Here is a 27,457-nt window from a genome sequence, read left to right on the forward strand (position 1 = left end):
TGCCACCAGAAGTAATCCATGTTCGAACGACATTGACTGGCTCCTCTCAATGTGGCGGAGTAGAAGCTTTTGTTGCGTCCCTCACAGTGTCACTGAAAGTGTCGGTCATAACCAAAGGTTGATGGCCATCGATGAGGGTGGAGATGTAGACCGACTGGTCAGCGGGGAGCTTCGAACTGATCTCAGTAACCCCCCTCCGACCATATAAGACCTCCACCTGGACGAGGTCCCCCCTCCTGATGTGGGCCACGGACTCATACTTGCAGATGGCCAACTGTTTCAGGGCACACTTAAGGCCTCGTGTGATGCTGCCAAAAGGACAAGATCATCTGCAAAAAGCAGAGACCCTGACTTTCAGCCCCGCTGAGTGAATATTGCTCCTGAACTTTTCATTGATGCGCAGATTTTGGATGGCTTGATCACAGAACAGACACAAATCCCGCTGAAGCCTGCAGGAAACAGGGGTTTGAGGGATTTTGTAGATATGATATAATGCAGTCAAATCTTTCCAAATCGTGTATTACGGGATCATGTGCGCTTTGTTTGACAAGGACGATATCAATCTGATTTATTCCTGGAAGCAGTGTTTGGCTGTTAAAGAATAGAGGTAGTGTTGAATCGATCCCTGTTCTCATGGCAGTCATTGTTACTACTGATAGTTTGTTCTCTCCTCTTCTTGCTCTCTCTGCCCTCCCCTCTCTGTCTCTCCATCCCTCACCACAGCATCCCTCCTCTACTCTCCGGCCACGCATCCTCCTGCTTCTTTCTCCTCCTGCTCGCTCGCCTGCTCAATTCTCACCCAAACTCCGGTACATGTTTTCTCTCTTTTCTTGGCTTTTTTTTTTCCTTCATTTTTGGGTCCTGCCTCGCCTTCGCCTTCGGATACAGAGCTGGATGATATCGTCGTGTTGCTGAAGGATGGTCAGGCAGCAGAAGTGTTGGGAAGCCTTTTCTTTCCTTTTATTCGCTCCCGGGGAGAACTGAGCCCCTCCAGATAGTGAAATTACACCACATCTCCGCGCTTTTCTTCGTCCTCCTCCTTTTTTTTCTCTCTTTCCGATCGGCGGATGGAGGCGGCGTTCCCGGGAATTGATGCCCGAATACCGAGCCTGGCAATCTGCGTGTGAGACATCAGGCGGAGAAGTTTGACTGCGCATCGTCTTGTGTGGTAAGCAGCGTTTTTTTTTTTTTTTTTTTTTTTCATTTAAATTCCGGGGCGCCGGTGCAGCGGAGGCCGGCGCACGGAGCCGCTGGCGGGGATGTGTGGGCTCTGGTTCCCTTGTCGGGGGGGTCTCCTGCTCGGGGGGACCTGCACCGGGCCCAGCCTGGAGGGTGAGCCGGGAGAAAGACCCCCTCTGCTCCTGTCTCTCCTCCTCCGTGATGTGGGCTGGAGGTTGCGCGGGATGCGGCGCAAGGTGCGCACACAGGAGGCGGCGAGCAGACTCCAGCTGCGCTGCAGACAGCCATCTATGCGTCTTGCGGGAAATGTTTGGCTGTGGATTTTAACCATATGAGGTGCAAGCAAAGGTGTGTGTGTGTGTGTGTGTGTGTGTGTGTGTGTGTGTGTGTGTGTGTGTGTGTGTGTGTGTGTGTGTGTCAACCCGAGCTTGTCTCCTGCACTCAATTCAACTTAATTAGTGTGAGGTGAGGGGAGGCAGTGGAGTGGAGGAGGAGGAGGAGGAGGAGGAGGAGGAGGAGAGTTCCATCAGACATAAAGGGAAAACTTGAGGCTTTGCATGATCAGCATTTTAGTTTATTTAAAGGTCACCCACTGGCTGGCATCTCCCAGATGTTGTCTTGCAAGGCATGACAACACAGATGGAAACTGTGTGTGTGTGTGTGTGTGTGTGTGTGTGTGTGTGTGTGTGCTATAAATTGATTCTGGCTTTTTGCACACTCCTTTTATTGAACACACACCCACATGCAGTCAGTTCCTGCATGCCAGCCCACATTGCTATAAACCCTAGCAGAACCAGATACTGTTGTAAGGTTCAGCATTTAAGTTCCATATTAAGTTCTATTTTTAACTAATTAGTCAACTCAAATTCATGGAAAGGTGATTAGAAATCTGCAGTCTCTCTCTCTGTCATGCTAGTTCTAAAGAATTGCTTCTAATGGGTGCCTTTAATCATCATTAAATTGTAGTTGTAGCTGTTTGTTGCAGGGCGGTATTGTGGTTAGCACTGAAACTCATTCACAAAGCAAAATATTCTGAATGCATGCAGGGCATTTCCGTGCAGTTTGCACGTTCTTCCTGTGCAAATGTGTTTTTATTTCCTCTTGATGCTTTGGTTTTTACTTCCAGAGCGTTTAAGGTTACTTGATGATCCTGTATCGTTCACTGGTGAGAATGTGAATGCATGTGGTTGTCTGTCTTTTTGTTTGTCGTGTGATGGACTTGGAGACCTGTCCAGGGTACATAGTTAGCTGGGATTAACTTCAACATCCCAAACTGCACAGAGCAGTGTAGAAGGTGTTTTCTTCCCCCACCTAATAAATATCTGTTCATGATGTAAATAAAGTTTGTTTAAAAGAATAAAAAAAATGATCTATTTCAGTCTTTCTCTTTCTGTTTGTCTGTCTGTTGGTCAGTCAGTCAGTTTCTTTCTTTTGTGTCTGACTCCCTCTCTGTCTATTCATCTCCCTTTATCTCCAACCAGTTGTTAATAATCCCCTTTACTTCCCATGAAGTCCTGCTAACCAAGGTGCTGTTGGTGTTGTGGTAAATTGTAAATGACCTTATGCAATGTTGAACAAATTTAAGAAGAAAAGAAATATCAGAAACCCTCTCTCTCTCTTGCTCTCTCACTCTCGCTCTCTCTCTCTCTCTCGCCCTCTCTCTCTCTCTCTCTCCCTCTCTCCCTCTCTCTCTAGGAATGGGAGATGGAATGTGCCACAGCTTTGCAATGAGACGTCTGTGGTTCTGTGTCTTGCTTGTGAGCATCACCTGCCGTCTGAGGTAAGGAACTGGCTCCTGTGGTGTGAGGACACTGCAAAGGTGTAGTCTGCATAATTTACAGCTTTATAAACACACATTCACTTTGTAATATTTTCTTGAATTATTGATGTTTTTCAGCCTCTCTCAGGAAGTAACTGGAACTCCTAAAGAGGCAGAAATAAACAACAACATCACAATCTTCACGCGCATCCTGGATGGGCTGCTAGATGGATATGACAACAGACTCCGCCCTGGACTTGGAGGTCTGCCCATTTAATTCATAAAGGCTCACGCCTCTGTCATTGTCATAATTATTCCAGTGAAATGCAGACTCAGATGAGGATCGATGAAGCTGGTATGGTGTATATATCTGGACAGTTTCTGTGTAATGCACGAAAGGTGCTTGAAGTCCACATGGAGAAAAAAGTGCTCGATGCTTGTGCCAGATGAGGAAATGTGTCGGTTTTCATGAGACACGTGATCTGAGTTTGATATATTGGCACCACTGCTGAAGGACACAAGACCGGGATTTTATCAGCCAAGTCTCAGTCTGGCTAGCAGAGATTTAGTCCATGATGAAAGATCCTGTCTGATATAACGTTTAAATAAGTGTATGTCATTAACTTTAATAAAATTCATGTGTTAATTAATGTGAAACAAAATGTCAGTGTTTCACTGTGTAAGGGAATCTCTTTTAAAACAAGGACCCCACCCCATCCCCTCCCATTTCATCTTTTTTTTTAAGTTTTCTTTACTATGCGCTCCTTCCTGTGTTTGTTGATGTGCCCACTAGATGTCATCAGGATCAGACCTTTTCTTTTTTGTTGAAAAAAATAATTCCTGATCCTTCAATAATTCCCACATCGTTCGAACTGTCGCCTCACTCTACTCTAACCGGCCTCATTCTGCGGCATGTGGCGAGGATTGATGCCGTCCGACCTCAGTGATCAGGGTCGGACAGGACTGGCACTATGGAGAGCTTTGCGTTTGTGTACTTCCCATCCAGATACAGATGTTTCAGCTGCGTCCTTAAAGCAGCAGACGTGAATGCTGGCTATCATCCACAGTTTGTTTAAGTCATGCAAGTGTTCCTGATTATTAAAGCACTCCGATCTGAGCAGGAATGCAGTTTTATATCTTCAGCTTATCTACTTTTAAAATCACTTGTGGACTCTTGCTACTGCACCAAATGACCAAATGTTTTTCCTTTATTGAAACAGCTTGAAGATACATTATGTTCCAACTTTTTTTTTTATATATCTTACAGATGTAAATATACCAGAAAGACTGTGAGGAGACAGTGTTAACAGCTGAGTGATGTCGTGTTTGCTGCAGTTGGTCTGTGAGAACTTGGAACACCTTTTTTCACCAGCTGGTGGTGTTATCAGTCTCTTTATCGTTTAGTTTACTCTTCTTCCAATGAGAACCAGCAGGGTCCACACGCTAAAAAGTAGAGCACAACTACTGAAGCTACTTCTTCTCTACTAACCACAAACAAACTGTCCCGACGGTGAAGGAAACACTAGCGACACACTGATTACTACAGCAAGTCAACTCTGTATCCGACTTTGGCGTTCTGGATTAGTATTTTTCTCAGGTCACGGAATTGGATTAATTAACATTTATTTCATGTTTGAAGCTGGCGCTCTGATCACCAACGGAGTGTTCATTGTGTTGTTACAGAGAAGGTGACGGAGATCAAAACCAACATCTTCGTCACAAGTTTTGGTCCAGTCTCTGACACCGAAATGGTAAGTACTGCATTTTTTATCCATAACTCAACCATATTTCTCAAGTACTCTAAATATCCATAACATTTATTTTCACTCCACCAAATAAATACATTCAATTTTCTTGTTGTTTTTTTATCTTTAAGAGTGAAAAATCTGAAAATCTGTATCCTAAAATACCCTCCTCTGAGGTTACTCCTGAGCCAAAACAGTGAAGACAAATGCAGGTGGACATGCCCATTCTTATAAAAATGCATAAGCAGGTGGATTTAAAATGGAATATCTCCTACGGGTCTAAGAACCAAGAGTTTGGAAACTTTTGCTCAAAGTGTATCAATTATGGATGATGGCTTTTTTCTTAAAGGTTTAGATGATCTGAAATTTCTTTCATTTAAATGCCCATCTTCTTGTCTCGTAGTGACGGTTTACAGCAAGTTTGTGCGTTGACTGATCCCTGCTAACAATGGGCAAAAGCAAAGCGCGCCCTGGACGTCCATCAAGTTCACACTTCAGGAGGAAACTGGAGTTTCCAAGAAAAAAAAAAAAACAGACACACAGAGCAAAAGAACTCCACACAATAAGGCCACCACGCCTCGAGTGTGAACTCAGAGCGTGAACTACTGCAACACTGTGTTTTCTGAAAATGATCATGTTACATGAACCTAGTTTTTACAGAAGAGATGAAAAATGTCACATTACTGGACGACTCAGTGCAAACTGAATCAACTCAGCCGGACTTCATCCAGCATGAGCTGATGAAGTGACTTGGATGAGGGGTGAAACAGCCTGGTGTCGTTGAGATGCCTCTTCCCTGGACGAATGAGGACATGCAGAGGTATTTTATAGGCCAAGTGTTCACAGCCGTACACTGTCTCTCCACAGGAATACACTATAGATGTGTTTTTCCGTCAAAGCTGGAAAGATGAGCGGCTCTGCTTCAAAGGTCCGATGGAAATGCTTCCTCTGAACAACCTGCTGGCCAGCAACATCTGGACCCCCGACACATTCTTCCTGAACGGGAAAAAGTCAATAGCGCACAACATGACCACGCCAAACAAGCTGCTGCGGCTGAAAGATGACGGTACCCTTCTCTACACAATGAGGTACACTTTCCCTTTTTTCTTTTTTTTTTTTCCTAAATCAGTCATACTAAAAATTGATTCATAAGAGCTGCCTAGTGCTCCTTTGACTCATTGTGTAATCCAATTAAAACTGGTGCGATGACTAAAACCCTCCATCAGCCCGTAGTACTTCTTCGCTAATGGTTTTTAAGACCCCCGCTGCACGAAAACAGCCCACACACTCGTACTACATGTCTAAGTGGTGCATCGATGCATCATCCTGTTGTCCTCACGCAGCACACAGGAGGTCAGGAGGACTCCAAATGTTTGCTTTGACCCAGCACTGCGTGTCCTTCCCACACTGTGATCACCTGCTGTTAACTCTGCTGACACATTATAGAAACCCTCACTTTGACAGGAGAGACAGCACAACCCATTCGGCCTATTAGCGCTCGCGGCGCGCAGTCACAGCTGATATTTCACACCTCGCAGCCTCTTTAAAGGGTGTCTAAATGGACATGCGTGAAGTACACCTTGTTTGCAGTCTCTTGCCTTCATAGTTGAAAAGTACTCTTTTTTTTTCTTCCTGAGGTAAAAGCACCCTTATCTTCTCATTACTCTCATTACCAGCAGCCAGAATGCCTTCTGGGTGCAAAGTACATTAGGCTCCGCTCTGCCAAAAGAGATACATCCTCTTGATAGAACCATCTCATTTACATCCGCTTTCATTTCAGTGCTGTGTCATCATCTCATCAGGACAATAAATCCAAAAAATCAAATACTAACGAAGGGAAGCTGAGGGAAAATGGACACGGCTGAACGTCAAAAATCATTATTGATCCGTCCACTTTGGAATTGCTGCAAATCTACAGCACATTTGCCAACTCTGCACGCCATTAGAAACGGGCCTGCAATGAGCCATTAATGCGTTTGTGTTCTGGTAACGAGGTTATTAGAGAAACATTTTATGCATGCATTATTCTTCTTTCCTTCATTGGTTTTGCAGAGAACAAATGCAGTAGCGTTCGCAGAGCCTCGGCCGCGATACCGTGAAAACCTCCCTCACAGCAAACAGGCAGCTGCAATCTGAAGGAATCACAGACCGTGAGCTCCATAGTCCGTCACCACGATGCCCTGTCGGTCTGGACCGAACTGTGCACCTGTGTTTAAATACATCCAGCAACACTCCTAATTCTGTGGCGGCTCCTATTGTCGCTGCAAATCTGTTCTGTCCTTAGTGGTCCTGATGATTTATTAAGGAGCCACTCTTGTATGTATCGGACTAATTAAAGGCAGTAAGGCCTGCCCGTTTGCTCTGAAGTCCCGCTGTGGATATTAGTCATGCTCAGAAAAATGTCAGAGCTATGCAGAGAAGGACTAACACCCTGATGGCCTCGCTATCATGTTGTAGCTGTGCACTTTTTTAATAACGCACCTTTGGTGACTAATTCAGCCCAGAATTCGGCTTCTTTGCCAGTAATGATGCTGCTATCAGCAGTAATGATGACAGAGTAATTTCCGCAGTATTTCACTTGAATTTAAGATACTGTACACCGCTGCAGCTACCATTTATTACCCATTGTTTTAATAATTAATCTGTCTACTTCCTTTTAAAGGTAAAATATCTGCTATTTTGGGTTCAAAACATTCATGAGAGGGAAAAAAACATGACTATGTCTTTGTATAATACTGAATAAATAATTAAAAACAGAAGCTTTGCAAAATAGTCAATAAATAAGGAGAAACAACAGTCAATAGTGTTAGTTAAACCCAAGCCGTATCAAGAACCAGGCTGGAACAAGACGAGATCAAACAGCTAGTTCAGTGACACTAAACTCCATTAACGGCAAAAAACAGGTAGAGAATATAGGTAAAGGTGCGCCAAATAATCATCATATTAACAGCCTAGCACTGCTCTTCAGTGTTGATACCACTTTGCCACACACAGGGATGAAATGAGTCACTTCATTGTGCTGAAGGTTTAAAACAACCAATAACAGTAAAGAGTAAATATTTAAGAGCCAAATTAAAAACAGATTAAACATTTGAGAAACTACCCAGCAAAGAAGAGTGGTATTTCATAAAGTAACAATGTGCTAAAACTTTATTTAAATCGTTTGTGCATATAAAGAAGCACCATGTAACGTTTTTGTTGTTGTTTTTGTTGAAAGCATTCAAGCAGCCATTCTGTTGTCTGGTCTGTCCTCAGTTCAGTAGGAGAAGGAGAAAAAGCACTTACTTTTTCTTAAATGTTCAAAAACAAAGTTGAAAAACAGTGTGTCAATTAGTCCAGTTTTCTGGTCTCTAAACCCTGCTCTGTCTGCAGTGTAGTCACTCTAGTGTGCAGCTTGTCTTCGTTCTAACAAGGGAGGGAGAAGCATCGCATGTTGAATCTCCTGTGCAGAAAGATAAACGGTAATTGACTGAAGCACTTTGAGCTGCACTGAGGAACGCTTGGACACTGTGATGACTCACTGCAGTGAAGTGACAGACAAAAGTAGTTTGATTACATTTTGCATGCTGTATCTTTTAAATAAAGCCGACAGAGCAGTGAACATGGCTGCTCAAATCCACCACAGCTCAAAGTATCACATAAAAATTATCTGATTAGTCAGAAAAATGCTCTCATACATTTAATTCACACTTACAGCAAATAAAAAAATATGTATTTGTTTCATGAAAACATTTATTTTCCCACAGTCTTTGTTAAGTCCTCAGCGGGACCGAGCATGATTCTCCACTAGGGGGAGATGTAGAGCCAGAGATGAGACTCCCAGACTGTGGTCAAGAAGGTTTTGTTGATCATCTGCAGGATCAGGTTGAAGAAAAACTGGCCAGTCGTGTTTTATGCAGTTAAATTTTATGTTTTTTAATGTTGCTAAACCTCCAGTATAATACAACGAACTCAGAGCTCATATTTTAATGGCCTCAGATTTTAAAGACAATGAAAGTTGATGCCACAGGTTTTTTTTTTTTTTTTTTTTTTTTTAGTTGTGTGACTTTAATATTGTAAATCTTTATTTTGATGAGTGTAACTATTTTTATTGCAGTCATAGAATTAAGTATTTATGGTGGAAGATATTATTATATGCTTAAGAAACAGGAGGAAGGAAGGAAAGCACATAAATAACTGCAGTCAAAGAAAACACTCCTCATTCAGTGGTGTATTCCTGTGTAAGAATCTGACGTGCAAAGATTGCTGTTAAATAGCAGCAGGACTTGAGTCTCTTATTGCAAGCAGACATGCTTTTATAGAGGCTATACGAGACTCACAATGGCAGTGGTATAAAATTTGATTATTCCTTGCTTGAATGCTGGCACCATTAAAAAGTGGCGTGCTGAGCCTCATTCAGTCCAGTTTTCACATGATTCTGTTTTTCATATTTAGCCACTTTAGGATCCTGACTGTTACTGGACAATATGAGTCTGGCTGCATGATTTAGTTTTGATTTTTGGTCATTTCAGAAGGTTTTTATTCACAACAAAAGGTGCCATGCAGTCACAGAAGTGGGAAGCATTATGTGGCATTAACTCAAGCTAGATATGACTTTCAAAGATTTCATGGTCAAATTAAATATGGAATCTGAATCATAAACCAGAAACAGCCACAGTTGCACTTGTAACAAAAAACAGACATCTCCTCTTTGTGTATTTTTATCCCCAGAAGGTTGAACCTTTTCTCCGTGACTTCAGTGTTGCTGGCAATATCCTATACCATTACTTGAAATTATCATAATATCATACGAGTATATTATTATTTTGTTAAAATAGAGAGATCCCTACAGGCATGTCACAGCTATCGTTTAACAAATCATGCACGTCAGCCATAAATTCCTTCAAAATTGATCTATAACTCCAGTGAGTGTGACTTCGAATATTCTTTAACTTAAAAAAAGGTACAGAAATTTACAATGTTTTTTCAGAGAATATTTCTGAAGTGAAGGCATGTTTGGTTCAGCTTGGATTTGAATGGATTTGTTATTTCTCAGTCTGGCCAGCAGAGGGAGGCATTGCATCAGACTCTGCTACTTTTTGGCTGCAAGCCTGAGCTTCTCCCAGGGAGCTTTTCAGTTTTCAGTTTGATTTCCGTCGCTTCTCTTCTGGTTCTGCATTGCTGAGTTGACACAATTTGTGCATAAAATCACCCATTAAAAATGACATTTGCACACAATTAAATTTATCTTTCTAGACGGGAGTTCCCATTGAAGGTCGTTGCAAGCTCTGTGCTTTTTTCCTTTTGTTGTATTACCTGAGACACACTGATGCAGAAAGTGTGTTATGTTTGCTTTTAGGGCGACGACCATAATCCTTTTTTTAAAGAATAAAAAAAATCATGCCACATTTTGCACAGTTCACCATCTAACTTCAGACACTCTTCTTCCAGGCTCACTATTTCAGCAGAATGTCCCATGCAGCTGGAGGATTTCCCAATGGACGCCCACGCCTGCCCTCTGAAATTTGGAAGCTGTGAGTAAACAAGTCTTAAAGAAAGTATCCTGATTCACAAGTTTTCACACTTTAAGTCTTCAGACGAAGTCTGGGAACAAGCTGCTTTCCTTGCCTGCATATTTGGAAGCCATTTGTATCACGATGATGAACCATTACAGGCAAAATCTGCAGCTTAGAAAGCAAATGCCCAACTTCCTTTTTTATGATTTGTTTGGTCTATTCATCTTCTAGGTCCTGTTTAATTCATGTTGCACTTTTCATGTAAATAATAAAATGCACAGTAGAAAACAGTTCCCATCTCACTTCTGTAATGAGGAAGGAGTAGAGCCAGAAAGAGGCATTAAAAGGCTAATATATAGATTGACAACAAAGTTGAAATCAAGATTGAGTTAAAAGGTAAAACAAGTAGATGCTTCAATAAAAATCTAAATACCAGTAATAAAATATGAGAGCAGGAAAACAAGATGGACTATAGCAATATCTGTAAAAATCACTAACATCTAAGTGAATCACATAAATGGTTATGTACACAGCAGGTGTAAGATTCATGAATGGAATCAACCAGAGATCACCTCAGAGTCTGGTTAAAAAGCTTATCTAAGTTTTGTGCTGCACTTCAGTTGTGGCTCTGTTGAAACTGAGGCTACCACAGGATTTGGAAAACCTCAGACACCTCAAGAGAGCAGTTCAAATATAAAAAATGCAAATTTAAGGTTGCAATTCACATATATTGGTTATTTGATACAATGATAATATTTCCATACATACATGATGCCAATGTAGGATGGCCAGTTACAATTGAGAAAAAAGGAACCCAGTATATCTGTCAAAGTTACACTGGTCAAGAGACTGTATGAAACTTGGTCTTATACTACAATCAATTATCCGGCAAAAGCAGCAAAACAGTTGGAATTTTAATTGTAATGTACAATGTAAATGGTGTTCCAATTGTTCCAAAGAGAAGTTTCTTTAGAGAAAAGGAACTTATAATTACAGAAAATAACTACAACTGTATTTCACATGTAGAGTTATTATGAGGCTCCTTCAGCTCTGCGGTGTGATTAATACAGGACGTGGCGGGGTGGGGTCGCCAGTGTTTACAGACGTAAAATGTGGGTCCTTCAGGACAGAGGCTGAAGAATGTCATACCGTTTTCAGCCTTTCCTTAACAAGTCCTGCCACCAACATTGAAAATAAAAGAGAAATAGTCATACTGCAAATGGTGTGTGTGTGTGTGTGTGTGTGAGACGGAGACACACACTTCTCTCATGTAGGCACTAATCAGCAGTGGTGCTCTCCTGCATCCTTTAGTAGCCGTATGTAATGGAAAACACTGGAATTGTAAAACAGCCCGTCCAAACGGAGGTAATCTTTTCAAACATCTGACCTCTGACACCTGTGAGCAGCTAAACCACGGCTGCTGTTCCGGGTTCCTCAGGCCCGCTAAGCTAGTCAATCTGACTCACTGAGCTCCGGCAGTTCAAAAATATCTGGGGAGCTCCTGTCGCGTAAGCTTAAGATTAGCGTTTCAGGTCTTCCCTGCCACTGACGTATGGAGGAATATCTCAGGCTCAGCGCTCTCGGGACTCAAAAGGCAGAGCCGCGCTCGAGGGCATGCCGGCGGACGCTTAGCCGCTCCCACGCTTACTTTGGCCACCTCAACCCCCAGCCGAGTCCCGGGACAGGGATAATCAGGGCGCCGAGGAGAGGGACCGAGCTGTCAGATGTCTGTTAAGCCATTAAAGAGGCCAGAGAGTCAAAACCTCCTTGATTTAATGATATTAGGTTTGAATAAAGAGGTTGCTGTCTGGTATCCCGCTAATTCAGTGTAACTAAAATCACAAATTGCCTCAGCCCGGTTTGGTTTACGTGAGCTCCGCGTCTTCTCCGCAACGGCTCAGTCAATATGCATGTAGTCAGTCGAGGAAAGGAACACACACTAACTGCTTCTCTGTCAATTTACTTTATTTGTATTTGTATCATACATAAGCACTGTGTTGTGCTGTTGTAGTTGTTTGAAAGTTGCGGCCAATAACAGCGAAAGTGTAAATGTCACATAGATTTGTAAATTAAAAACAAGAAGCACTCTGCTGATGACCTCTAAAGCATAATGTGACTGTGGAAAATCTGGTCCATGTGAGGGTCTAAGCTGTTAAAGTTACTGTGCAGTTACTATCCTGTTTTCTCCAACTCCATTAACCCCAGCTAATCCTCTGACCTGATGGACAGCACTCACCCACCAGCTCAAGGCTTTCAGAGCGATGGTCGACCTGCCCCCCGTTGTGTTAATCACCTCTCATACACTAAACTGTGCTTCTCCTCCTCCTCCACCCGCTGTCGTTCATATATCCTACAGTGCGCAGCAGCTGTAAGTCCGTGGCAATGTTGGTAATAAATTCTTTTTGATTCGGTTCATGCTGGCGGACACAAATAGCTAATCAAGACGTCACATGACAGGAACTCGGTGTATTTACTCCTGAAAATGATGATGGAAAATGATGAAGATGACTTGCTGACAACTGAGCTTAAAGAATGGAAAAGAAAGGTCTCGTGGTTGTTGACGGCGTGCCTGATATTTGGCACCGGCTGCAGGGACCCTGCACAGGATGCAGCAGGATGTCAGGGAAAGCGAGAGGATCCAGTGAGCGGCAGTTCTCTGGGAGAACGTGCCTTGTTGATGCCAGAGGTCACAGTCGAAGGGACAGACTGTTTGGAGATGGCAGGAAAACAACAGTAACTCAAATAACCATAACTTCAGGGTCCTCCACAGTCAGCCGGTCTCAGTCTGTCCGAGCACATTTAGGATGTGATGGATGTGGACAGTGGGTGTTTGCATCGTGGACGTGTGATGACAAAAGTGACACGTTGTAATGAACTGAACGGTTTCCTGCCATTGCTCCATATTTAGCATGAAGAGACGTTTCTTTTTCTTTTTCTGACTCTCGAGAAGTTAAAGGGAAAAACATGAAAATCGATTATTGGGATATGCAGAAGTCATCAGACAAGGTTAACACAGGCGTTTCCTGGCCGTTCGGCCCATGACGTGTTTGGATGCTATCATGCTAATCTAACTCTTTGTTTTGGCAGGTCTGTGCGTCTCACAAATGAATAGAGAAAGGCGGCATCACGCACCTGTAATTGACCCGAAATGCAAATAGAAAGCAGAGCGAGACAGCATTGTCTCGTTTCCAGACAGTCTGGTGACTCATTCCGCTCGTTTCTTTGTTTTTACATCACACCGTGATGCAAATGAAAGCGTGTCCCAAGTTTAAAATTATGTAGATTATCCACTGTTTATTCAGCTGTGTTCTAACTTTAGCAGCAACTCAACTGTCTCGTTTCGCTCTCGATGGCGGGCGGACAGCGCGGGCCTGAGGGGAAAAGGAGGAAGGGGAGCATACCCAATATAAAGCCTCCCCAAAAAAGCTCAAGGAACGGGAGGATCGAATGATACGTTTGGTCACTGAGACTAAAGCAGACATCTCTGCTTTTGGTCCCACTCTGTTACATCTGTACCTCAAAATTCAATGTGTCTGTATTGATTGAATCTACCATAACTAGACTGCAGGTCTTCAAATCAAGCAAAGGTCTTACAGCGCAATGACTGATGGATCGTTAACGAGCCGGAAAAAGCCAGACAGCGACTGCTTTGCTTTGCGTTTTCTAGCGCTGCACACCCCACGTGTCATTTGTGGCGACTGGATAGATTTCTTGAGGCCTGTGATATTCTGCTTTTGGTCTAGTTTGGTGGTTTTCCTTCATGATGCATTCATGCGTTAGTCAGTTTTAGTCAGTTTTATTAGAGTTGATTTGAGTCTGAATGGTCTCTACCAGGTACCACATGATGATTCTAACACCGCAAATTATTGCAATAAGAAATACTAAAAGGCACAACAGGAAATGCATCAGTTATGATTTTTTTTTTAATGTAGATATAGTTTATAGATGAACAAATGATCAGTATTTGACATCTTAGCCAAATAGCTCATATCTGCAGAGACTTGTGCTCTTTCAGCCACATATGATCATGTTATTAGCATGGATGGGCGCATGCTTCATTTTTTGTCATATTGTCTTAATGCTAGTAAATAATACAGATAACTAGAATGAATATTGGTTTGTTTGACTGTCTGTAATCTTAACAGAGCAGAAAAAAACTGAATTCCACGGAGGCAGCCAGCGTCAAGGTCGAGCCCAACAGCACAGACTTATAATCATAAGAATGGAGTCTTAATGCCATGAGGGGTGGAAGTTAAACACTGCAATGATTCTGCGTCTCTTTGTTCTCCGCAGCCCGCCGTTCACTGGCCGTCAGGCATCACATTAAATGTAACTAAAGCGCTGTTTTTAATTTTATTATATACACATGTGAAAGTGGTGCAAGTGATAGTTAAATTGTTTCCACAATGTGCAAAAGGACCATAAAATAATTTAGGGGAAAAAAAAATACTTTTGTGTGATTATGGACATTTTCACACATTTTATTCGTCAAATGTAAAATATAATTTTGATGATACAGAACAGATTCTTCAGTAATAGGCTGAAGTTAAAATTATTGTGAAATACTTTATTATAATGATCATTTAAAACAAAACAAACGTCGTTTCACCCAGAATTAAAAGATGGACATAAGTGATCAATTCATGTCAAATACACAAACAGACTCAAACCATCTCATCTTAGATGTTACGGTACCTGCAGTGAGAAAATAACGACCAAAAATGACCACTTCCAAAGATAGTGCAGGAAATAAATGGTTAGAAGTGTTGGCTTCTAGCCTCAGTGTACTACATTCTTATTAAAACAAAGGTTTTTTACCAGAATCTTGCCCTTGGCCGTGTTTCAGACAAACGTCTGGTTGCTCGAACACATGGAGCTCTGCCGGTGAACTGACCCTTCCACCGCAGCCACATGTGCTGGAGACCAGACATGGACAACATGCAGAGCAGCGGTGAATAATTACCACCATTATACTACACACACGTCTAATTTGAAGCAGCGGCATAATTATCGTAGCATGATCACAGGAAGTGTGGTCTGTCTCTGCCTGAAGATAACAAAAGTCAACAATTAGCACCTCTAATGTGCAGTAATTACAGTGCTGGCTGGGTCGGGGGTGAAAATGCCTCTGTGAGGCTTCCAGACCACCAGCTCCTACTTATGTACAGTCGCATGTTTTATGTCGTAAATCTACTAATGTGATTATTTATACCGGTGCTACCAGCAGTGCGTATGTTTTGATAACTTTCAAACTGACAGAAGTTCAGCTGCTGTGTTTGACTGTAAACAGAATATTTATTTTAGCCTCCTTTAAAATTCTCAGAAACCGCTCCACTGCTCCTGGTTTGAGGCCTAATGTGTGTGATTGCCAGATCCGCTGCTTTATCCGGGTGGTCAACAGCACAACAGTGGACAGGCTGTTATGTGACCTCCAGTTTTTAACAAATGCTCGTTTAGAGTCTTTTTTACTCTTTCTTTTGAAGCAGTGACCAGCTAAGCCATTACCTAATGATGCTTTTATCTTCCAGCGTAGCGTGTAGCTCTCATCATGTGAGAGCACACCGGGTCTTGTGATACCGCAGCAGATGGACTTTACTTCAATGCTTTGAGGTGTGTGTGTGTGTGTGTGTGTGTGTGTGTGAACATGATACCTTACAAGGGAGTTTGGGGTATTTAAAATACAAGTAATTCACGTTATTTCCTGTTTTTCGAGAGTAGAATAGAAATACTTTGTTTCTGCCAGAGGGAGAGCCTTTAAACCTAAAACTGATGGATGTGGCTTCCTCATGCGAGGTGGACTATCTAATCAAGGAGAGCAGTTTGAGGTTCAGAGTCTTGCTCAACGACACTTCCAACATGCGGAGAGGGGGGAGAGTCGACCCAAACTTGTAACTGAAAGAACTGAAAGAGTCCAGCCGCTCTTTGCTAGCCATTAGCCGCTGCCTGCAGGCCCTGTCAGTCTGGCCCGTCCCCTCCGTCAGCTCCAGGGCTCCTGATGAGCATGGACCTCCAGCAGGAGCGCTTGGTCTTGGTCAGGGCGGCACAGAGGAAACCGATGTGGGTCACCCTGTGGACCGGAACGAGCACACCCGAGTGGGGCATGCTCTGGAAGCACCTGGTCCCAACTACAGCCCCGTCGTTCTACCCCAGAGCTCCATCCAAGTCCAACTCTCCGGAGAAATGTCCGACTCCTGCAGTTCCTGCCGGTTCTTCTTCATGGTGGAGGCGTTAGCCACCGGTGACGTCTTGATGATAAGAACGAATTGAAGAAAAAATAAACTATACTGAACAATAACAGGTTTAACAGGAATTACCTTTGCTTTTTAAAGTGTTGGTAGTAAAGCCATTTAGCATTGCTTAGAGAATGTTTTTAATTCTGGTAGTGAGAGACTCTGCAGCCCTTCTTCACCTGGACTGAAAGATATGTTTTTGCCTGGTCTGCTAGAGAAGTAATTTTAATCTTTATGAGGAGGATTTTAGTGCCTCATATAAAAATAATTCAGTAGAGAATATTACCCCTGAAGTTAATATGTCCAGAGATGCTTTGACAAAACCATATATAAGAGTGAGATGTTTAACTAGATCCCGTTGGTGATAAATTCTTTTTGCAGATGAACTGATATTATATTTTGGTCAAGTTTGACACAGAAGCAGATCACCACGTGATAAATTCACTCCTGTCAAATTTGTAGTCATTGTCTTTTGGCTTTTACTCACACGTAGAGGCTCCTGCACTTGATTTACAGCTTTTAGCTTTTGTTATAGTTGTGGCCCTTCTGATCAAAGTGTATGAACAACTGATTGTCTAACTTGACCTCTATGGTTTGCTGCCACAGTCCAGAAAAACTGACTCTCGTGTGGAAGCAGCGGGAAATGAGCAAAGGAGGCATCAGTTTTCCATTCGTTACTCACACAAGGTGACAGTAGCAAGGTGTGCTGGAGGCTGAATTCCACATAAACTTGCATGAGACAATGTGTCTTTGAGAGGATAATCCACTGACTGGCTGGCTGGGGTCAATCGAAATTGCAGTCGAGTCTTCTAACACCACAGTTGCTGGATTAGTGCAATACTGTTAGATTGGATCCTGCACTGCGGTACGATTGAGAGACAAACACACACACACACACACACACACACACACACACACACACATACACACACACACACACACACACACACACACACACACACACACACACACACACACGGGGATATTTGGTGCATTTCATATTAAAGACCTGTGAGTTTGTCTTTCCGCTGTGAGCATGCATGCATTTGCATTTGTGCTTGTTTCAGAAAACAAACGTCTGAACTCTGACTGAAACAACCTGCCACGCAGTGCAGACATTCAGTCGTGATATCGTGCTATGAGTTGAACATCTGTGTGTTGTGAGACATTCCAGCTGATCACATAAAACATGAGCCCTCGACAGTGACACCAAGATAATCTCTGTGTAATGAAGTGAAATGGTGAAAGATAAAGTGCTGCTCTGTAAACACGACATGTTTCTCATATGGAGTGTAAAGGCTCTGGCCTCATGGGAAACTGAGTGGCTCACCTGTCTATGGTGGAAGAAGCAGTAAAAGTACACATAAAGGAATCCGTGTCACGGGACGGGTTGAGGTGGAAAGTTAAAGCAGAATTTTTACTTTGTGTAAAGCCTAAATCAAGTTTACACTTCTTTTGAGGACAGTTACAGTTTATCTTAAACTAGTGCTGACGAGCTCATCCAGATCGAGATTTCAATGCAGAATTTGTTCACCTTCACTGAAACTTCAGAACAGACCTTTCCAGTGAGATTTTCATAGAAAAGCACTGTGGTGAGTTCGTAATTGTCGCTGCAACGAGCGCTGCTGGAAAATGAATTCCCTTCTCAGTCAGAAATATCATGTTGAATTCCTCCTTAAGTGAAAAAAATTTAGAGCCAAAAATGTGTTTCTCTAAATCTACCGGTACCAAGCATGTTGATGCATTAACTAACGCATGCCTGACAAAAAAGACAAATTCATTATACCGCAGTGGCGGAACAGATCGCAGCTTGTCTTTTAACTCACACAATTATCATTTCTTGAAGCTTTCCCAAGTTGTTTTGGTGAATGTAGCCTAAATAGAGACCTTCTGCTTGTTTGTAATTTCCTACTTGCTTAATTTCTGGCTCAGAAAAATAAGCAATGCTCATAAATTTGGGGTGTTGCTGATATATACAGATTCACAACACGTGTGGCTTTTCACATGTAGTTTGATGATCACAGAGGAGATAGGGTAAGTGTCTCCCTCTCTGCTCTGTCATGCAGCTCCACTGCTCACCAAGTACTTTTCCAGAAGTTTGACTGAAAGAGACAGAAGTAAAATGAAAGAATTGGCCACCGTCTCTCTGCCGTCGCCCGTCCCACCTGTTTCATCCAAATGCTGCACGTTCAGGCGTTCGACACAGAGGCGGCCTGTTCACCACCGAAAAGACAGATGGCAAATTCTGCCACACTGATGTCTCCATCTCATCTCCAGAACGAGCTCTCCAAGCTCTTCATGCCTTTTAACATCTTAACTTCGCCTGTAATGAACTTTCTGCACCATCCTGTGGTTCAGTGAGTTCTGTTCAGCTCCTCTCCACAATTTCTTCAACTTGAGCCTTTAGTGTGATCAACATCATTCATCCTCAGGAAGTGAATTCAGTAAGCCAAAAGGAGCAGAAAAGCTGGATCGCAACCTTTCAAACAGTGTTTACTGGCAGACTGGAGGTCTTTGTGAGTTCATCCGTCTAATAATGAGGCTTTTCCTAACATCCAGTATGCCAGAGCACCTGTACCTGCAAAGTAGCATGACTGAAAACCCAACTTTTACAAAATGGCCCTCATGTAACACGGCACTCATCAAACTCATCCTCGCTCCAGAGGAAGGAACAGCGAAACCTCAGAGGGAACATTAAAATAGTAGCCAAACATGCCACATGGAAGTGTTTCAGTTTTAAAGATCTTTTATGGATAAATACATTTAAAAAAAACACACATACAAACACACACACAGACACACACAGGTTTTTATATTAAAAGAGCTGCTGCAGCTGTCGGCCACATCAAAGCATACAGCAGTCCAATAATCTTAATCTGCATAGACAGTGAGTGATCTCCTCTGGATTTGTGATGTGTAGGTAGACCTTCATTGACTTTAGTTTTCTCAGGCTTGAACAGGTTTAAAGAGTCGGAGGAAACAGTCACAGTGCCAAGAGCAACGTGTTTTACATGTAAAGGGTGCAGATTATGATTCGACTTTGTTCTTAACGATCTCATTAAAGACAGCTTGAACCAAAACTGAATGTAGCTCATAAAGACTGTAAGAAATGTCAAAATGCCAGAATTTATAGAAAAGATAGTTAAATATATAACCAGATGATAACAGAGTTCAAAGAGGAAACTGACTCTACTTCACTCAGCAGTGTCCCGTTCACAGAATATTTGAATTCTGTAATACCAGATGTGACCAGGTCTCCGTCGTTACAGCACAGACACAGTAAACATGTGTCTAATTTTCTTGTTTATGTCCTACACATTCTGTCACCAGCCAAACACAGTTCTTGATAATTGCATTTCCATACCTTTTTTAATTCTTGATCTCTCGTGTCCTTTCATTTCTCGGTATTTATAGTCTGTTTATCACTGCTGTAGCAGAACAAATTTCCAGTGGATGTAAATGCACAACTCCTATAAGACACATTCTGAATTCTGACCTTCAAAGTAAAAGCTGCATTTTGTTTTTCTTTGTTAAATGCACCACGCAGCTAAACTAAGCAGATTTAAGTGTGTCTTATTCCTTCTCATTTTGCCTTCTTTGTATCTGGCTCGTCTGCACAGATTAGAGACACGGGTAGAAAATGAACTGAAGCTCGAGTTCCTCTAAAAATAAACCTACATATCTGCATATGTGTGTTTTATCCGTCTTTAGATGCGTATCCGGTCTCGGAGGTGGTCTACACCTGGACTCAAGGGGCAGCTAAATCAGTGGTGGTGGCGGAGGAAGGCTCCCGGCTCAACCAGTACCACCTAATCGGTCAGACCGCCGGGACGGAGGACATCTACACCAGCCGAGGTACGGCAGGACACACACAGCACCGACCGGCCATGGCTCACAGCTTCACACACACACACACACACACAAACACACACACACACCACCGACCGGCCAAGGCTCACAGCTTCACACACACACACACACACACACACCACACACACACACACACAGCACTGACCGGCCATGGCTCACAGCTTCACACACACACACACACCACACACACACACAGCACCGACCAGCCAAGGCTCACAGCTTCACACACAGCACCGACCGGCCATGGCTCACAGCTTCACACACACACACAGCACCGACCGGCCATGGCTCACAGCTTCACACACACACACAGCACCGACCAGCCATGGCTCACAGCTTCAAACGCACACACAGCACCGACCAGCCATGGCTCACAGCTTCACACACACACACAGCACCGACCAGCCATGGCTCACAGCTTCACACACACACACAGCACCGACCGGCCATGGCTCACAGCTTCACACACACACACAGCACCGACCAGCCATGGCTCACAGCTTCACACACACACACAGCACCGACCAGCCATGGCTCACAGCTTCACACACACACACAGCACCGACCGGCCATGGCTCACAGCTTCACACACACACACAGCACCAACCAGCCATGGCTCACAGCTTCACACACACACACACACACACACACACACACACACACACACACACACGGTTGAGATTATCAACAATGTTAAATATTCAAGATTTTTTTTTTTTCATCATTTTACACACTTCTTATATTTGATAACAGTAACACTTTGCTTAAATTGAAAGAAAAGTCACAGGTGAGGAGTTTGATTGGAGAATAACTGAGAATTTCATTGTGTAAGCACTCCTGTTTCTGGGTCCCTCATTCAAGCAATGCCGATGTCGGTGATCACCTCTACAATTAAGGTTTGACATTTCTGGACAAGTTCAGATTAACAATAATTTATCCTGCTCTTCTTTAAAAAATATTTCTGGGTTAGAAATCACAACATGAGCTCGGGAATGCCTGATAAAATTAATCACTGCGTCGACTAATCTGAGATAAAACTCGCACGGGAGTAAAAAGGGAGCGCCGGCATGCTTCATTCATTGAGCCTGAGCCTGTTTATGAAGGATGAAGGTGGAGAAGAAGAAAACTCTGTCTTTGTCACTGCAGTAGAGCTCAGAGCTGAGGGAAGCTATCCGTATCCGCAACTCAACAATCCGCAGTCATATAACATGATGGTGTGTTCCTGACATGAGAGCCTGGCACTTTGTCAAATATCCGTTTTTATTGAACTACACTTCCAGGAACTACAAAAGACTACAAATGTTTGTTTTTTTTTGGCCTGACTGTGTGTTTCAACAGCATTGATTTAATGTTAAAACTATTTTCAGCAGAAGAAAAGAGCATTACTGTGTATTAAGATGTCCGGAACCAGCCTGCTGACCATAACTGGTCTCTATTTTACACACTGAACACCTTAAAAAACTAACTCACGACAGAGGAGGCAAAATATAAATTGAAAGGAAATGGGAAAAGATTTAAGTCGCTAACTTTTTCATTGTTTTTTTTTTTATCCACTTTCAGACCTCAGTTTGAAGTGGAGACACAACCAGTGCCATTGTTTAGAAATAGTTTGGTGGCGTACAGTTTAAAACGAGCCTATACTGAAATTCTGATCGATCCAGGGTCTTCTAATCTTCCGTCACTCGGCTCTTTGCTCTCATGCACCAGCAGTCAGATTGTCGTTTCAGGCCGGAGCGTTGCCGTTAAGCCCCTCCTCCTCTGCCTCCACCCTGTTATTCAGCTCATTGTTATTAAAGTGTGTGCCATCCAAAGATGTTGTGAGAAGAAAATGTTTTCAAATCATGCTGGATAGAGACAATGAATGAAACAGAAGGATTTGAGAACCCCTCCCTCACATGGCCAGCTGTCTCTGGGGGCCGTCCAGAGAGGGGAGACAGGGTGGGGGCTAAAAAAAAAAAAAAAAAAAAAAGAAATCACTTATCCGTCGGTCTGAGCCAGTGGGTCTGTAGGGTTAATCCTCATGCAGGCCCATCAGTTGTGCTTTTACCGAGTGACGTCACGAGCCTGCGATAGGCTGCGGCGGCGCGCACACGTGGGGGAGAGAGGTGGGCGAGCCGCAGCTGCTTAATTCTCTTATGTAAAAAAAAAAAAAATACAATAATACACTTCTGCTGCTTGCTTGCTTATCAGTGTGTCTCACAGCAGACTTCCATGCAGCGTAATGTATGATAAGAACAGTTTGATTTGCCCTGCATCTGATGTGTGAGAGCTAAATGTCATAGTGCACCACAGCAGGGGGGAAACCCAGCCTTCAGGTCCCGGGCTTCAGTATTTTGTCTGACGTCCTGGAGTCCTGCATTGCTTAAACCAGTGCAAGAGGCATGGCCTTAATTGGCATTGCTAATCTGAGGTACAAACCTTCTTTACGGAGCCAAAAATAGCTCCACAAAGTGCTCGCTCTGGATGAACCTCGCCTGTGACCCGACAGGTTGCTTTAAAGATAGAAATAAGGAAACCCCTGACATTTCTTGTCGTTACACCTCCACCCCCTGGGTGGCCCGGATCGGGGCAGAAAGCTCAACAGATGGTCCCGGTGTGGCACTCACCAGTTGACCAGCATGGCCGCGTTGTTCTCGGCCATGAACGGCAGCTCCCCGTGCACCCTCCAGAAGCCGAGCAATAAAATCCACCACCACCGCATCTTGCTGTGCTCTGATTGCTTCACACCTCAGTGAGTCCCATCCACTCCCCGGCGCCACAGGGCGGTCAGATCAGGGGGCGGCTCGCCCCGCCGTGCCGCCGCTGAGCAGGGCTGCTGGCTGCTGCCCCTCTGAGCAAACGCTGCTGCTGCTGCTGCTGCTGCTGCTGCACAGGTGCCCTCTTCATCGAGGACATGATGAGGCTCGCCGTCCCGCCACGTTGCACCATGCAAACTTTTCAGCCTCCCGGGTGCCTCTTGTGAACGCCCGCCTCCTTCCTCACTCTGCTGCGCACCTGCTTCTAATCGCTGCTGATCCAGGTCTGTTTTAGTGCTCTCTGCTCAGGCAACGCAAGGATGTACACTCCCCAATCAAGTGTGGCCTGGCCTAACAGGATGGGATGAACTGTCACTTACACACACACACACACACACACACACACACACACACACACACACACACACACACACACACAGACTGATGTGCATAGAAAGATAGTGGGAGAGGCAGAGTGACAGAGAGAGAGGGGGAGAAAGAGAGAGATACAGGATGCAGATTGTGACAAGGGATTAGTGAGACAGAAAAATCCGATTTTGCCAGGAGAAAGCAGCAGTCATCTGTGGATTTCCTATAGTTTATCAGACTCGGTGGCCCGACGGGATTTTTTTTTTAGACCAAATTCCTTGCAAGGCAGTCTTTATTTGGTTAACAGGAAACAGTGTTTTAGCTGCTGACCTGTTTTTGTGTTTTGTTTTTTGTTATTGTTGTTGATTTTGTTTTTTGTTTCTAAATAATTCCCCAAGTTTGGAGGGAAAAAGCAAGTTTGGTAGAGTGAATTTTATTCACAAATTATTTTTTCAAATATACAGGGATCATATAAAATATGTGTTTAATTAATGACAGCGAGCTCCAGTCAAACTACATCTAAAAACAATATCTGAAATAACTGCCAACTTTTCCCCCCTTGTAGCCCCTCAGATTGCCTCAGAAAGAGACTGCACTTGCCTTCTCCCATCTTTTATTCGGATTTGATGCAGTGAAGCCAAACATTGGTGGAGACACCCCCTCCAACCAACATATGACAGCAGAGACCTTCAAATTAAAAGCATTGGGCAGGTTTCCTGGTCTGTTCCACAAATCGTTTTACTGTGCTTGCATGTGCTAATCTAGTTGTATGGGTGTTTTCTGAATTATTGGTGTTTAATGTGATCAGACCGTACACCTGAGAAGTGTGCACTGCCCCCGTGTGGTCAGAGGCAGTTCCTGTAAGCTTTCTGGACTGTAGACCAGACTGATCCAGCTGGCTTTGCTTTGAAAGCCTCTCCCTTTGGTGTTTTTGAGAGAGTGGTTGTGTCCACGACTGTTTGGCTTCACTATAATCATTTGGTAAGCGAGAGACTGGAGAAAGAAAAACAAAGTTACAGAGTCACCACCTTCCATGTCAGCCATCTTTTTTTTTTTCTCTGTTGCTTTCTCCAGGGCAGTACACGGTGATGATGGCCCACTTTTACCTGAAGAGGAAGATCGGCTACTTCGTCATCCAGACCTACATGCCTTGCTTCATGACCGTGATCCTGTCTCAGGTTTCCTTTTGGCTCAACCGCGAGTCTGTGCCAGCACGGACGGTTTTTGGTGAGCATTGAGAGCTGAGAAAATCATGAAATTAAATGTTTTTATGAGTACAACTGAGTGTTTGTTTTGTGTTTTTCTCCAGGCGTGACAACAGTACTCACCATGACCACTCTCAGCATCAGTGCTCGAAACTCGCTGCCCAAAGTGGCTTACGCTACCGCCATGGACTGGTTCATCGCCGTGTGCTACGCCTTCGTCTTCTCGGCCCTCATCGAATTTGCCACCGTTAATTATTTCACCAAAAGGAGCTGGGCCTGGGATGGAAAGAAGGCAATGGAAGCACAGCAGCCCAAGGTAAATGTGGTGTCTGTGTTTCATTGTTGCCTTGCGCCTTCTTATTTAGCTGATCTGTTTTTACCGTATCGACCTTCGCGGGCCCTGAGGTCCTCTGGCAGCGGCTATTGTGTGTTCCAAAAACTAGACCCAAGACCTACGGTGAGGGGGGCCTTTAGCCACTACGGCCACGACCACATCCTTTTAAGTTTTTAGTTGTTTAACTCCAGTGGTTCCTGACTGGCCTGGGGCGCTCCACACCTTGGTGCGGGGGTTTCCTTGATCTGGCGGGGTTCGGGATTGGGCGCTGGAGCCCCGGCAGTCATGACCTTTGACTTCTCCCAGTGTGGGCGGCCCCCACTGGTGGAGTTTCCCATGATGCTCAGTGCCATTCCATGTCTCCTCTTTTGATTGAAAAGTCAGAGCGTGACTCAGCGAGACTTTGTCAGAGGACGAGTGGAAGCAGCCCAGTATGTTCAGATGCTGTAGGTGAAGCATGCGTTCAAGCACGCGCCAGACATTAGTGGGAAAACAAGACTGTGCCACCATGGTTTTTTTTTTTTGTTTGTTTGTTTTTTTTTGACAAGAAACTAAGGGATGTTTCAGAAATGAAAACACTGAAGCACCAAAACTCTGCATCAGTCGTCTTTATATTTTTGGCCTCCAATCTGTGGAGGAATGCATGGCAAAGTGAACATATTTCATTGCGTCTCTTCTGTTGCATTACATGCAGCCATGTGCCTTGTTATCCACATTCAAACGACAATCACTGTACATTTAATGTTAAAAAACAACGGTGTGATCTTTTGCAGAAACCAGCAGTTTCTCCTGATTGTCTCTTGAGTTGGTGTGTCGGAAGCTCTAGGAAGCCGCTGCAAAGTGTCAAACATAATAATAAAGTACCAGAAAAATCCAGTAATATGTAGAGATGATAAATCATGGATCGATAAACTTACAGCTCAGTCTCCGTGTTATGGCACGGTGCCAGTTCATTAGCAGCCAAGCACATTGATCCCTACTTTCAGTTTTCACTATCAGTCATTTAACGCTGTTCCTGTGTTTCTGTTTTCTTTATTAACTACCCTTTTTATCATGTTGAATGATCCGTGTGCAGCCCTCTATTTCTCTCTGATTATTGAATTAAGAATGTTTTTTTTCTATCTCTCTCCTCCTAACAGAAAAAAGACCCTTTGGCTCTGTCCAAGAAGCCAAACAACACCTGCTCAACTGGAGTCAACTACACCACCAACCTCACCAAGGACGCGTCCATCTCCACCATTTCGAACAGCACGGCCGTCCAGCTCAAGCCGTCGGAGACCAAGGCGCCGGACCCCAAAAAGACTTACAACAGCGTCAGCAAGATTGACAAGATGTCCAGGATAGTGTTCCCGGTGCTGTTTGGGACCTTCAACCTGGTGTACTGGGCGACGTATCTCAACAGGGAACCGGTGATCAAAGGGGCGGTGTGAGCCGCACCGCGTTCATCCGCAAGAAAGTCACTTTTGGGATTTCATAACTGGAGCGCAATCAAAAACAATGCCAAGCACTTAGTCCTTGTGTCCTAGATGGTGTTTTTTTTCTTTTATTTGTTTGTTTTTCATGAGTTGACTGGATAACATTGCATGTGCGTTGCTTCAGGATAAAAAAAAAATGCCATGTTTGCCTTCAGTTTGTACATGTATGACCCAAAAAGTTTAATTTCTCCGATTTTCTTACCCTGTTACTGAATATTTTCACCAAATCCTGATCCTTTAAATATTTTAGCATTTTGGCATTTATATTTTCTGTAAGAGTGTACAGTCGGTGATGGTACAGCGAGGCCAAATGCTATGCAAAACTACATTTTTACTGTGTTACTACTCAACTCTGGCTTAGACCTTTGGAACTCTTACTTTGTACAAATGGGCTGGTGGTCCGGGAATGTGAAGCTGGGCCCAGGCACATGGAACTTTGCTTCCTTGTTAAAAGCAGTTGAATAGCCATGCTAAATGTGTTGCCTTCAGAGTGTGATAACTCATTATGAATGCACTGAAATCTCCTGCAGTTACTTTACTGCTTTCTTTTCTCGATTTTGAATGGCCAGTTGTTGATTATTGTGTTTCGTTTGGTCTTTTTTTTATTTTTTTGTTTCCGTTTGTTTCGTGTGTTTATGTAGAAATTAGACAGGGACAGATTTCACGCTAAAGTGATAGTGGCAGCTTCTGTTTTCCAAGTCATCATGTTAAGAATCCTGTATGTATGTAAGTATGGTCGTAGTTCAACGAATAATGTATATATGCCCTGCTTTTAGAACAGCCCCAGTAAGGTTAGCTTCTATGTTATGCATATACAGCTGCAGTGTTACTCTAGTCTAGCGCTTCATTGACTGGATGTTGATAAACGAGCCAAGTAGCTTGAGCTTTTGCAATTTTGATAGAGTATACAAAAATGAGTTTACTGCATTATTTTCTCTTGAAAAGTTAGTTGCTTCAATAAGCTTTGATAATAACTCGCTTATCTTCTTGATGAAAGTTCAGTTGCTTTGAGATAAATCACATCTTTGTCATGTACAGTAGTTTAGTCACATTAAAAAGAC

At 43.4% G+C, this 27,457-nt stretch overlaps 2 protein-coding genes across 3 annotated transcripts in view; one reads left to right on the forward strand and one right to left on the reverse strand.

The window, feature by feature from the left end:
- The window catches only part of gabrb3 (gamma-aminobutyric acid type A receptor subunit beta3), a 52,767-nt gene extending 29,781 nt beyond the window's left edge, over positions 1 to 22,986 (reverse strand). For both annotated transcript variants that reach the window (XM_030083052.1, XM_030083050.1), the window contains exon 1: positions 22,885 to 22,986. In XM_030083052.1, the coding sequence (XP_029938912.1) occupies positions 22,885 to 22,979 (95 nt within the window). In that variant the 5' untranslated portion in view covers positions 22,980 to 22,986. The remainder of the gene's footprint in view (positions 1 to 22,884) is intronic.
- gabra5 (gamma-aminobutyric acid type A receptor subunit alpha5) lies at positions 1,038 to 26,567 on the forward strand. Its single transcript, XM_030083054.1, has 10 exons — positions 1,038 to 1,168; positions 2,875 to 2,959; positions 3,077 to 3,201; positions 4,622 to 4,689; positions 5,551 to 5,771; positions 10,114 to 10,196; positions 20,120 to 20,263; positions 24,457 to 24,609; positions 24,692 to 24,903; positions 26,061 to 26,567. Exons 2-10 carry the CDS (start codon positions 2,877 to 2,879, stop codon positions 26,349 to 26,351), a joined length of 1,380 nt encoding a protein of 459 aa, XP_029938914.1. The 5' UTR covers positions 1,038 to 1,168; positions 2,875 to 2,876; the 3' UTR covers positions 26,352 to 26,567.
- Positions 26,568 to 27,457: the final 890 nt, after the last annotated feature.

Source organism: Salarias fasciatus, chromosome 23 (genome assembly GCF_902148845.1).
Source record: "Salarias fasciatus chromosome 23, fSalaFa1.1, whole genome shotgun sequence".
Lineage (NCBI taxonomy): Eukaryota > Metazoa > Chordata > Actinopteri > Blenniiformes > Blenniidae > Salarias > Salarias fasciatus.

Bases quoted from the DNA above. Each gene is read 5' to 3' on its own strand.
- gabra5 (XM_030083054.1), top strand. From the start codon at position 2,877: ATGGGAGATGGAATGTGCCACAGCTTTGCAATGAGACGTCTGTGGTTC. The intron at 10,197-20,119 runs GTGAGTAAACAA...ATCCGTCTTTAG, and splicing joins CCCTCTGAAATTTGGAAGCT to ATGCGTATCCGGTCTCGGAG. The intron at 24,904-26,060 runs GTAAATGTGGTG...TCCTCCTAACAG, and splicing joins TGGAAGCACAGCAGCCCAAG to AAAAAAGACCCTTTGGCTCT.